This window comes from Dermochelys coriacea, chromosome 6 (genome assembly GCF_009764565.3).
Source record: "Dermochelys coriacea isolate rDerCor1 chromosome 6, rDerCor1.pri.v4, whole genome shotgun sequence".
Lineage (NCBI taxonomy): Eukaryota > Metazoa > Chordata > Testudines > Dermochelyidae > Dermochelys > Dermochelys coriacea.
The window spans coordinates 4,408,441-4,421,890 of NC_050073.1; the positions used below are offsets into that span (position 1 = coordinate 4,408,441).

Consider the following 13,450-nt stretch of genomic DNA (forward strand, 5'->3'; position numbering starts at 1 on the left):
TGTGGTACCCCCATTGGGATATACTCATCTTCTTCTGTCTGAGTTTCTGGGGCGTAGGGTGGGGGAGACTTAGATTCTTCCATACAAACAGCTTCAAAGGCCATACGTTCTTCTTTTGGCTTATAGTTATACCATACAAACAAATAATCCATTTGTCCCGGTCTAAGATCAACCAAAATATCTCTTAAGGAATCCATCCTGTCTGCGGAAAAGGTTTTGCAGGCTGGCCAATCTTTAGTCAGGGACAAATGAGTGGTGGAGGCTGGCCATTGAACCTGACATAAATTTTTTATTTTTGATTTAGTTAAAATAGTAGTTCCAGAGATTCCCTTCCAATCTCTGAGTATCAGAGACAAAGGGGCGTCCCCCGGGCATTTACTGCCAAATTGTCCCATCCTAGGTGGAAAAGGGACTCAAACCCACAATCCCCAGCTCTTAGTATAAAGCGATCGCTTACCTCTCCAGGGACTTGAACCCCGAAGACCTGGATCCTACTCAACGGGGAGGTGGACATTGCTGGATTTCTATGGGCTTCAGCTGGTTCGCAGAACATGCCTTATCTCCGACACAGGGATCAGATCACCAGCAAGGCTCCTCAAAACCGGAGGACGCGCACTGCGTTGTTTTAGAGTCTGATCCCGCATCGGAGAGTCAGACGTGTCCCATCTGGGTTGCCAAATTTGTCGAGAACTCGAACCCCAGACGGCACGGTTCGTTGTCTGACTGCAGAGAGACAGGCAACACCAGCAAGGTCCAAACACAAGTTCTTTATTGAGGAGCGCACACAACAATAGAGAGTGGCCCCTCTCCAAGGAGAATCAGCTGCCTCTTAGGTAAAACTAGTAGGTTTTTATAGACAGTTCCCTCCCATCACAGATTATTCATTAAGCAGCCCACCCCTCCCCCTATGTTAGTTAAAAGTTCTCTCTCTATTATGCATGCATACCTATCCCCCTATCGTATATAGCTTTTAGCAAGTCGTAATGCCTCACCAAACTTTCTTATCAGTATGGGTGTCAAACAGGAGACGAGGAGTTAAGAACAGACATAGAACAGAAACAGGGAATGGAGACAGTGTGTCTCCTTATTTAAACAAACTGTTCTCAGAACATCTGGTATAAAAATGCAGGTCTCCCCCTATCTCACTCCCTGACACTTAAACAAGTATTCTTTCATTCTACTTATCTCATTCAGGGACTTTCCCAGCAACCTTTATTGGCTTGACTTTGGTTCAGTTGGCATAACTGCTTCATGTTTAATTATTCTTGCCTAACACTGTGTGGGGAGCTGCTCTGTCCTCCCCCAGTGACCCATCTCCTCAGAGGCACCTGCTCCAGGTGTGGGGAGAACATTGGGCTGAATGCTGCGCCTCCCCACATTGGGTGTTGCCAACCCTCCAGGATTGGCCTGGAGTCTCCAGGAATTCAAGATTACTCTTTAATTAAAAATTATGTCATGTGATGAAATCTCCAGGAATAGGTCCAACCAAAATTGGCAACCCCACAGACACACACAGAGACAGCCCAATGTCACAGACACCACCAGGTTCGGAGGACTCGCTCAGGAGGTCTCAGTCCATAGGGATGGACTGCTCAGGTCTCACCCGAGGGCATGCAGGCAGGTGTGAGCTGGTCTGAATGGGGTCTGCCCTGACATCTATTGATGAGCTGGGGGAAATGACTTTAGGAGCAGCCCGGGTTTGCACAGACATGCCGGCTCTGCCTGGATGCGCAGCCTGATGGAGCTGCTTTTTCAAAATGATCCATTTCAGCCGGTGTTGGGTTTCAAATCATACTAGTGCAGGGGTGAGATGTGCAAAGCCAAGCAAGCTGCAGAAAGAGCCAAAGAAGCTCACCACAGCTAAGCTAAGGCAAAAGTGGACAAACTTAAGCTTGAAATCCAAAAAGCAATGGAAGAACAGCAGAAACTGTATCATTGTGATAGTACTCCAGAAGCTACTCCTGGAAAGTCCAGTTTATAACAATGATAGTACGTTGTATGACTCTGAGCAATTGCCTGTGTTTAACCAATTTTGCTATGACCAGGGAGAGGTTGTCTCTAACCTGGGGAAGGTGAAAAATAGCTGTTTGTGCAAAAAAGCAATTTATATGTGAATGAAGTTTCTGAAGGTCTGTCTAGTATCTCAGAAGTGAATCTGAAATTAGATAAAGCACAAAGAATGCACATTTATGGGGGAAATGTTTCTGTAGAGCAGCTTAAAGTTGATGATTAGGTTAAAGCCCTAATTAAGGAAGAAAAGGGTAAATTTTTTTAGTGATGGATTGCTGGCAACTGAAGAAGTTTGTAAAAGTGAGCCTGACCCAGGTAGAAGTGATTTGCTTAAAGTAGCTCAGTATAATGTGAAGAATAGCAGTTTATCTGTTGGGAATGGCAACTTGCCTGTTAAGGACACTTTCCCACGCAACTACAGTATTAATTCTGCTGGCATCATTGCAGTACATAGCATTGCAGCACGAGGACAAGGTCTGTATCCAAAATCTTGCAGCATCTGCTCCCTTGACACCTCTGTTACCCTCACAAGACTGATATCACATCGGGTCACCTAGGGGAGACAGTGGAAGTTTTCATTACAAGTGCTCACACTGCAAACAATAGAGCATGTGATCCCACGCCCATGGTGATTTCCGGGTCCCTCAACCAGTTTTCCTAACATACTGGTGGTTTTGATGGCAGGGATGGGCATTGACCTCAGAATCTGCAAGACCAGGGTGCCTGCTACCATCAGCGTTAAGGGAAGCAGGGTCCTGTGTTCTCATGGCTGGCCCATGCCCCTCCCCCTGAGCTGCCTTGGACAAAGACCAGTATTTGGGAGAGTTAATACTGATCCCTGTTAACCAAGCTCTGCCCATGTTTCCCACAAGTTGCAGCACAGGGCCCATTGCCCATGCCACTAGATCATACTCACCTTGGCAGGAACAGCAAACCGGTTCACTGAATAGCTAGGGATACAGATTATGTTCTGGCTTGCACTTCAGTGTAATAAGGGGAGTGATTTTTAAATAGCAACTTTGTACTAGACACTGGGTATGCACTGACAGCGGTTGCCTTGTGCTTTGCATGCCTTACAGTGGAAAGCTTGGCCTTCAGCGCAGCCTCCACACTGGCGGAGAGGCTCTCGCAGAACATACAGACAGGAGGCACAAAAATGATAATAAGACTAGAGGGACTTAGAGAGCTCAATTGGTTTAGCTTTTCAAAAAGAAGATTGAGAGGTGATTTGATTACAATTTAAATGCTTTTATGGAGAGAAAATCCGGATTCTAAAGGGCTGTTTAATCTAATGGGAAAAGGCAGGGCCACCACCAATGACTGCAAGCTGAAGCAAGCTAAATTTGAATTAGCAATAAGTACCAAATTTTTAAAGGTGAGTGATTAACCACTGGAACAAACTACTAAGGGAAGTTTATATAACTCTATGGAACTCATTTCCACTAGATAGCATTAAGATTTGGAACTCGTGGAATTTTGAAAAAGGGTCAGATAGAAACATAGATAATGAGAACCTCCAGAGTTACACTAGCTGAACTAATATATAATGTACATATGACAAATCTATTTCAGGGCACAAGCCAACAACTGGTTGACAGGAACTGTTGCTAGGGTCAGATTTTGCCATGTCCACAACAGGGTTTCCTGCATGTTCCAACTGTGTAGTGCTGGCCGCTGTCAGACACAGGTCGAGATGAACGACTGGTCTGCCCTGATGTGGCTATTGGGACTGATCAACATCATGGCAGTTGATGAAAAAATAAAGTTGAATTTGCAGACAGGTAAAAGAGGGGCTGAGATCTCAGTCTCTTCCCAGTGAGAGGGAACGAGCAGGCAGCTGAGCAAAAATAGATCCCCTTAGAAATTCTTCAGGAACCAGGGATTTACCCCCACAACCTTCCAGAGAAAAGCAATGTGTTCCCTAGTAAGGAGACAAAAGGGGTGCTTTTGTTGTGAGCTACAATGTCACAAATGTCCCCAGCACAACCAAAGAAATACACAAATTCACTGTTTCATAATAAGCACACCCACTTTCACTGCGGCATTCATGTTTAATTAATAGCACAGTTAATAGTGTAAAGTAGTGCTACTTTTAATAAATCAGCCTACTGAGAAATGAAAAAAAGGCATCTCTTCATTGATCTGTGATCCCTTCTCCTTAATGCCTCACACATCTGGGATACTGTCTTCCGTCCTTATGAAATCCAATCACTATGAGGTCCCATTCCCATTACAGCTAGAAATGTGATCTTGTAAGTGGTTTGAGGTGGTTGCTCATTAAGTTTGTCATCAGTTAATGAGATCTCAGATAACTTGCTCAATCACTTTATTGATTAGCAATAAAACAGCATAATACAGAAAGGTCAGACATTACCAGTGTAGAGAACAGGTCTTCCAGTGACTGTAGTTTGTGTTGATAATCAACCAATAATTTGTCAATAATTAATAAATGAATAGCTAATAATGGATAGGGATTTTAAGTGTGATTATATGTTTAATGAATAGCCTTCTCTTAAATTTAGATTTGGTTAACAAGTCAGCTTTGGATGAATATTAAAAACAGTCAAGACAGCACATACAGAGAGGCATACAATTACCTACAACTGTGGAAGGCCTTCTCTATAGCTTCAGACAGTCTGGATCCTGTCTGCCAATGATCTTACTTCCTTATGATTTCTTGTGGTAATTATACTCTAGTAACTCTCCTTAGTTCAACATTTCAACCCTTATCAATTTCCTCCTTTTGGTATATACTTCTCCATATCTTAGGCCTTGTCTACACTACGGGGGCAAGTCGACCTAAGTTACGCAACTCCAGCTACGTGATAAGTTTAAAAAAAATACAGTTGCCTCAGTGCCAAATACAGAGGTAAAATAACCTCTCTGTTCCTACTCAAGATTCCCGTTTATGCATCTCAGGATTGCATGAGTTCTTTTGGAGACAGCATCGTACTGGGAGTTCATATTCACCCGATTATCCACCACAAACCCAAAATCTTTTTCCGAGTCCCACCTTTCCAGGATAGAATCCCCCATCCTATAAGTATGGCCTACATATTTTGTCCTAGATGTATACATTTAGCCACATTAAAATGCATACTGTTTTCTTGTACCCAGTGTGCAAAGTGATCCAGTTCACTGTTAATCAAGACCTATCCTCTTCATTATTTACCATCCCCTGGTTTACAGTATCTGCAAATTTTATCAGTGATCATTTTATGGTTTTTTTTCCAGGTCATTGATAAAAATGTTACAAAGCAGAGAATCAAGAACTGATCTCTGCAGGGCCCCATTAGAAACACACCTACTCAATGAGGATTCCCTGTTTACAGTTACATTTTGCGATATCTCAGTTCACCAGGTTTTTATCCATTTATAGAGTGCCATGTTAAAATAGCGTCCTCCACACATTGTGAGGATGTGGGTATTTTGTTCTACACAATGGCATCCTCCCTGTGTGTTCAGGGGCCGGATGGAATCGTCCCACTGGCACAGCCAGTCAGGAAGTCATATTCAGGGTTCACATGGGAATGCATGAGATGGCATACCACTGCTCAATTTCCAAAATTCAACTCCATTGCCTTGAAATTCTCACTAACCATCCTCCCACCCCATTGAAAGATCAGTTCCTCTCTTCATCAGCTTTGTCCCCCTCCCATCAAAAATAAGCCAATACTATCCACCCATCCGCCTTAAGCCTTGTATTTTAGAAGAGTCTCATCAGAATTAAAAACAAACAAACCACTCCACTGTTTTCTACCACTGCAATTGTAGATCTATTTAATCTGAAGCTACATTTGCTGTGTGGGGTTTCTTTTTCAAGTGCAGTTTTGCCAAGTGTTGAACAAGGTTTGATTTGTGATTGAAGCCTTTCCCACATTCAGTACATTTGTGAGGCCTTCCTCCGCAGTGCATTAACTGATGCTGGGAAAGGGAGAACTTCTGACGAAAGTTTTTCTCACACTGGGTACATTTATAGGGCCGCTCCCCAGTGTGGATCCTCATATGTTTATGTAGGGTTTCTTTCCGCCCAAAGCCTTGCCCACATTCAGTGCATTTAAAAGGTTTAGCTCCTGTGTGGGTTTTACGGTGAGTACAAAGAACCCCTTTCAGTCTGAAGCTTTTGTGACAGTCAGGACACTGATAGGCTCTCTCTCCTGTGTGGATTGTCTGATGGGAAGCAAGGTGCAAGTACTCTCTGAATTTTTTCCCACAGTCAGTGCAGCTGTAGTTTTTCTCCTCTCTGTGGATCCTTTCATGTCTGCTGAGTGACGATCTGCAGTTAAAGCTCTTTCCACAGTTGGCACATACATGGGATCTCTCGCCTGTGTGTTTTTTCTGATGCCATCGGAGGTGCGAGTTGTGGTAATAGCTTTTCCCGCACTCAGCACAGCTGTAACGTCTCTCTTTGGGACGGATATTCTGATGCACTGCTGAGTTTCTACTGAAGCTTTTCTGATCACTACTTGTACTCGGTTGTGCTCCCTGATTAGTGCTCTGGTGGCCTATGGAGCAGTTCAGTTTCTTGGAAATTTGTTTATGTTGAATAGATACGCTGCCTCTCTCCCCTTCCGGGGTCCTATGCTGCCTTTGTGCAGCTCCTGCACTTCCACAGACTTCTCCCCACTCAAGACTCTGGGGTCTCCCCAACAACATCCTGTCCCGCTCTGCTCTCACAAGCCCTTCCTTCTGGGGATTCTTGTCCCTGTTCTCACTCACCATCCCACCATTAAATCCTCTAGACACCTCTCCTGAATGGCTTCTCTGATGCTGAATAAGTCTGTCTTTTAGGATAAACAGCTGGCCACAGTCTGGACATTTATGAGGTCTCTCTGACTTGTGGACTGTATAACAATGAAGAACAAGGCTTGTCTTATGTCTGAAGCTTTTCCTGCATTCATTACATTTATAAGGTCGCTCTTCTGGGTGAATTGTCAGATGTGTCTGAAGGTTTTCTTGTCGAGAGAAGCCTTTGCCACACTCATAATACTTGCAGACACTTTTTTCTGCAACAGTTTGCTGACAGTGCTGAATAAGGAGCGAACTGTTACTGAAACCTTCCCTCTGTTCATTGACAGTATTTGGTGTCTCCCCCATAAGGGTTACCGGGTGGGCGCTGGTGTCCTTGGATTTCCTCAAACCTCTTTTGCTGTGAGTGGATTTACTCCTGCCTGGAGGGTCTCCCATCTGCCGTCCTGCCCTGCCGTGACTCTCACTGGCATCTGCCCTGTCAGGGCACTGTGGTCTCCCTAAGAACATCCTGTGCAACTTCACTCCCACAGCCCCTTCCTGCTGGGGACTCTCCTCGTTTTCACTTGCTGTCCTGGTACCTGTTGAGAGGGAGAATCCAGATGGGATTCATTCCATGTGCTGGGGACGGAGGGGGCAGAAAAGGGCTCGATCACCGATAAGAGAACCTGATAGGTAGGATTCCACAGAAGGGAAAAGGGGACAGTTCTGCCTCAAAGTCCCATCTGAGCCCTAAGAAAAAGGCTGAGGGAGGAAAAGGGTTCTGCCAGGGGTCAAGCAGAACAAGTGGGAGCCAGGAGTGACACCTGCCAGGAGGACAGGGCACAATAGTGAGTCAGATGAGGATTCGGTAGGTTTGCTGGAATCCCAGCTTTTCCTTCAGTCCCAGATGGTTTCTCAGTTGGTGTCACTCATTCCTCACCTGTCGTAGTGCCTCTTGGGATTTCCCTTTCCTCAGAGCCCTGAAGATCTGGGAACCATGGCTCTTCCCCTCGCTCCATCTGGGACAGCACATCTGGTTTAGCAATAGGAAATCCTGCTCAATGGAAAGAGGTACATGCATCACAACATGTCAAGTATTTGTCGATCACTTAACTACAAAGAACATCAAAGAAAATCTTGGAATGAAGGAGAAAGACATAATCCATATAGGTTGTCAAACATTCATGTATCCGCCTTTGGCGAGCAGATTGTCTGGTCGGAAATGGGCTGCGTTTCTTATAGGAGATTTAGGCCATGTCTACACTACGGGGACAATCGCAACTGCTCACTCAATGAGAGGAGAGTCTCGTAATTCTCCTGCATGACATCTCTGTAGAGTTCCCTCTGCTTTTCATCCAAAAGAGCCCATTCATCTTCAGAGAAGTACACGGCCACTTCCTCAAACGTCACTGGCATCTGAAATGACACGTGTCCTCCATTCAGCACCTGCCTGCTCTGGCCACAATCCCACCACTCAGACACAAGCTGAGCAGAAAAGGGCAAAGTCATCACTGTCAATGCAGCATTGTGGGGGGAGGAACCCCATTTCCCACTATCCCAACCTCCTCCACACAGGAAGAGATGCCAGACTCAGCCTGCCCTCAAAGCTCCCCATCCCACCAGAACTCAGCCCCAGCTCAGGCCACTGAAACAAGCACCATTTCACAACTCACCATAAAGCCAAACCTATGGAGCAAAGCCACCATATCCGGGTTTCCTTCATTCCCCTTATCATAAGGAACAAACAAATAAGGCACAGGAAAGTCTAAAGGATGATAAAGATACCGTTAGAGGGACCCACACAGACACACATGCTCCTGGACCTTACGACTCTACTAGGAACAGGGACCTACCCGCTCTCCACATGCCATGAGACAACCAAATGCTGTTCTGATGATTTCACAAAAGAATAAATGGACACAAATCTGACATCAGGAATTATAACATTCAAAAACCACTAGGAGAACCCTTCCGTCTCCCTGGTCACTCAATAACAGACGTGAAAGTGGCAATTCTTCAACAACAAAATTTCAAAAACAGGCTCCTACGAGAAACTGCAGAAGTGGAATTAATTTGCAAACTGGACACCATCAAATTAGGCCTGAATAAAGACTGGGAGTGGATGGGTCATTATAAAAACTAATTTCCCCCTACTGTTACTCACACCTTCTTTCAGAGTAGCAGCCGTGTTAGTCTGTATTTGCAAAAAGAAAAGGAGTACCCGTGGCACCTTAGAGACTAACAAATTTATTAGAGCATAAGCTTTCGTGAGCTACAGCATCCGATGAAGTGAGCTGTAGCTCACGAAAGCTTATGCTCTAATAAATTTGTTAGTCTCTAAGGTGCCACGGGTACTCCTTTTCTTTTCACACCTTCTTGTCAACTGTTTGAAATGGGCCACCCTCATTACCACTAAAAAAGTGATTTTTCCTCCCTTAGTATCCTACTGTTAATTGAATTGTCTCATTAACATTGACACCCCCCCCCCACTTGGTAAGGCAACTCCCATCTTTTCATATACTCTGTGTGTGGATAGATAGAGACATAGACAAGATGGCTGATGTTACTCATCAGTGGGTCCTGCGCTTTTCTTGGTGGGGAGCTAAGATGCCACCCCTTGCCCCCGTTCTTGGGGCATCGATGGCCCCGCTAGTGGCCCAGGAAGGAGGTAAAGGAGGGAAGCGGGGGAGGGGTCTGGGTTTGCTCCTCATTCTGAGCCCCAGCCCATCTCAACCCCTGCGGGTTCTTACCCTCTTCCCCCTTGGGTGGGGTACCTGCAATCCTTAGATGCTGGGGAAGGGAGTCTCCCTCCCCTACTGGGCAGGGTCCCCCCTTACTTCAGTTCTCAGATTTTTCAAGTCTCACAGCACACCTCCAAGCTTCAGCCCTCTCCTCTTCCCCTGTCTGCCTGAAGCAGGGGGTTTTATTAGGTTCCTAACAGGCCTTAATTGACTACAGGTGCTCCAATTAACCTGCAGCCACCTTCCCTAGTCTACAGGGAACCACACCTTAATTAGCCTTGAGTTTATATATTTCCCCTCTAGCACTCTCACACTGCTCCCTGGTCCTCTTATATCACAATATATATACCTGCTACTTTAGTTTCTACTCCATGCATCTGATGAAGTGGGTTCTAACGCACAAAAGTTTATGCCCAAATAAATCTGTTTCTAAGGTGCCACAAGGACTCCTCATTGTTTTTGCACACACAACTTATTACCTAGTTGCCGTGAATACTGCAGCTTCTCTCTGAGGTCACAGCTCAGTTGTGGTCCTGGGTGGTGGAACCTCTGAGACGTTGAATTGGACGGGGGCTCCATCATCTCAGAAATCCCTTCTTTCCAATCACACAAACTGAGACCTGGGAAACATAGACGTTGTTAGCTCTGTATGAGGGACAAAGGTTTCATCTGAGGGGCAGTGAAAAGTGCCTCTCAGATTCTCTACTAAACAGAGTTATTGAAAGCCAATGGGCCTGCCACATGCATGAAAGGGGCTCTGTGTCCCCCCACATTTCCATCTTCCAGTTTTCACCAATATCAGTTGGGTTCTGCACAGTGATGACTAGAAGAGATCCCTCCGTTTTGTATTTCTTCCTTGTAGCCTTCTGCCCAAACCAAGCCTTCTTCCTTCCTGTGCTGCTTTATTCTTCCTAGTGAACCCTTTCTGAACTCCAGTGATGTTACCTCAATTTTGTCTTTTATTTGACTGATCATGGCACCTAGGAATATCAGATCACAATTGCACTCCTGCAGGTAGATGGCTCTTTTTACGCTTTTTAATGAACATTATTATTATTTATTTGTGTTACCTTAGAGCTCAGGACTTTTAATCATGGGGCAAGATCCCATTGTATCAGGCACTGAAAAAGGACAGAACAAAAACACAGTCTTTACCCGCAAAGAGCTTCCCTTGTAACATAATCCTTCTACATTTCAGGGGCATCACTCAAACGTTTTACAATTTTCTCATGAGTATGAATTTACAGAATTTTATTTAATGGCAACCTTTTTGTTTGAACTTGTACCAGATCCAGATTTAACTGTTTCTTTTTCAAGACCCTTAAGGGATTTGAAATGTAAAGTACTCCATAAGGCCTTCATTTCAAGTATATCCCTTATTCCATTTTCCTTTAGCTGTCGAGAGTATTCAAGAGCGGGGAGGAGGAAACCCTGACAAGCAGTCTTTTTTTATATTGTTATGGATGGTAACAACATTCCTTTTGGGGGGGGGAAGAGAAGCAGTTAGTTGAAATGGGCTGGAGCTGTTGCTTCTGTTGTTAGAGTCTGATCTTGTTTCTGTGAAGACAAAACAGACAAATGCACAGAAAAAGGGAGAGGAAAGAACAGCAAAGATAGAAAATGCAGCTCTGTTTCGCATGCTGACTCGCAACCCAGCTGTTGTAGAAACAGGGGAACCCTGCTGTTGTAGAAACCGGGGCTGGAGGACGCAGTGAGGACCAGGGGGGTGAGCCCAGGGCCAGAGCCCAAAGCCCCACAGACAGATCTTGGAGCCCCGTGACCAGAGCCTGAGGCCAGCACCAGGAACAAAGCCCGCTGCCACGCAGCCAGAGCCCAGGGATGGAAGAGACAGCGGGTGACCAAGGGCGACAGGTGGGGGCTGAGAGGGGTGGATCCTGGGGCTGGCACCTGCTGCCCCATGGCTGGGGCCAGATCCTGAAGCCCCAAAGCCAGATCCTGGGGCCTCACAGCCAGAGCCTGGGGGATGGAGTCCACTGCCACATGACCGAAGCCCAGGGCCAGAGGAGGCAGCGGGGACCAGGGACAATGGGGGAGCTATGATCCCAGGACCAGTTGACGGAGCATGCCAAAGCCCCATGTCTGGAGTCGGCCACCTGTCACTGCAGGGCTGAAGTCGAAAGCTCGAGCCCCATTGCCCCTAGGAAGGTGGGGAACTCACATCAGCTGCCTGCTCCTCTGGCATTTCTGGCTCCAGAAGGGGGCAGGATCCAACCCCTGCTGGGGGTCCTGGGGGAGGGGTCATTGCTTCACGCCCCCACCCCCAATCACTGCCCAGGAGGCTGTGGCCCCAAGAAAAGACCCTGGTAGCCCCATCTGAGAAACACTGGTGTAGCTAGCGTCATTTGAGGCGGTGGGGCAGCCATGCTGGCAGAAAACCCCCTCCTGTGGGTGTACGCGGTGTCTCCACGCACAGGCTCCGGTGGCCAAGCCATACTGGCCCAGGCTCTGTGGTGGAGACAATCGCGGCGTTTCAGTCATTAGGGCAGTTGTCCTATTTGCCGGGTCAGCGGCAGAAATAAAAAGTAATGGTGTGATGGATGTACATGGATCAACTTCCTCTTTCCTTTTCTCAGTCCATTGCTGTATATTGCTACACAGGCCTTTTAAAAAAGCGTAACTTGAATTTAGGAGAACTGAATCTGAGCTTTTCCTTTTTCGTGCCGTGATGGTTTTACAGCTTATAACGGTTGCATTGCACATCAGCTATTGCACCTGTAGAACTATTTGGGTGGGGGGGGGGGTGAGATTTCTTACCAATATAGCCATCTCGTCATAGGGATACAGTTATACCAGGACAGAGCTGCCTTATACCAGGGTAGCTTATTCCCTTTTCTGTATAAGCACCTTCGTAATCAAATAATTATATCCATAGGCAGGGCTAGGCTGGGGGCACTGTACCGCTTTAAACACACGTATGGTTAAAGCAGGACACCTTGGGGGGGGGGGGGGCACAAGGCTCCCTCTGCACAAGGTGTTTTGCTTTTACCCTACCAAGGCTTTTTGTAAAGTGTTGTTTTGCAGGACAGTTGCTGGCTGGGTTGCAGGGGCCCCTCCTGGGCGTTGCCTGCTCACACCTCCCCTCTTTGCACCCCGGAAACCGGCTGGGTGGGGAGGAGCCTGCAAGGCTCCGCTGCACAGACCCCCCCACGCCCCGTGCTCCCCGGGGGCTGGCGGGGCTGGGTTCAGGCTCTGCCACGGCTCGCCCCCGGCAGAGATCTCTTGCTGGGGCTGCCGGGGCAGCTCGTCTCTCCCTCCCTGCCCTGATCCCAGGCCTCCCCCGGCTCACCGCAGGGGAGACGGACGTGGCTCCTCGGGCTCTCGCCAGCCGCGATCCGGGAGTCACGCCCGCAGCCAGACGCGGACCGGGCTCGCCGACTTGCCAGAGGAAACAAGGGCGGCCGAGAAGGGGAAGTTCCGCCTCTGTTCGCTTCCCCGACACCAGCGCCGGGGAGCGCCGCGGTGGGGACGAGAGGCAGGGGCGGCAGGTTTGCACCCGTTTGGGTGGGGCCAGAACCGGTCCAGGTCCTGCCCTCACACCACGCTCCCCCTGCATGTAGATGCACATAAAAATAATGGGGTGGGGCTGAGGGGTTCAGGAGGGGGCTCACGGCTGGGGCTAAGGGTTGGGGTGCAGGGGGGGTGAAGGCTCTGGCTAGGGGTTTGGGGTGTGGGGGGGGCTCAGGGCTGGGGCAGAGGGTTGGGGTGTGGGAGTGAGGGCTGTGGGGTGGGGCTGGGGATGAGGGGTTCAGCGTACAGGAGGGGACTCAGGACTGGGGCAGAGGGTTGGGGTGTGGGGGTGAGGGCTCTGGCTGGGGCTGTGAGCTCTGGGCTGGGGCTGGGGATGTGGGGTTCAGGGTGCAGGAGGGGGCTCAGAGTTGGGGTGCAGGGGTGACGGCTGCGGGGTGGGGCTGGGGATGAGGCCTGTAGCGTGTGGGAGGGGACTCAGG

General features: G+C 47.8%; 2 protein-coding genes across 7 annotated transcripts in view; both read right to left on the reverse strand.

Moving 5' to 3' along the window:
* LOC119856526 (zinc finger protein 572-like) overlaps nucleotides 1–13,450 on the reverse strand; it is a 568,866-nt gene that overhangs the window by 112,808 nt on the left and 442,608 nt on the right. The gene's annotated exons all lie outside the window — the stretch shown is intronic.
* On the reverse strand, nucleotides 4,660–13,058 carry LOC119856508 (zinc finger protein 250-like). The gene is made up of 6 exons (XM_038404078.2): nucleotides 12,790–13,058; nucleotides 9,962–10,102; nucleotides 8,415–8,506; nucleotides 8,031–8,157; nucleotides 7,682–7,795; nucleotides 4,660–7,340 (listed from the first exon to the last, which is right to left on the reverse strand). The coding sequence occupies exons 2-6, from the start codon at nucleotides 10,062–10,064 to the stop codon at nucleotides 5,791–5,793; spliced, it is 1,986 nt and encodes a 661-aa protein (XP_038260006.1). The 5' UTR covers nucleotides 10,065–10,102; nucleotides 12,790–13,058; the 3' UTR covers nucleotides 4,660–5,790.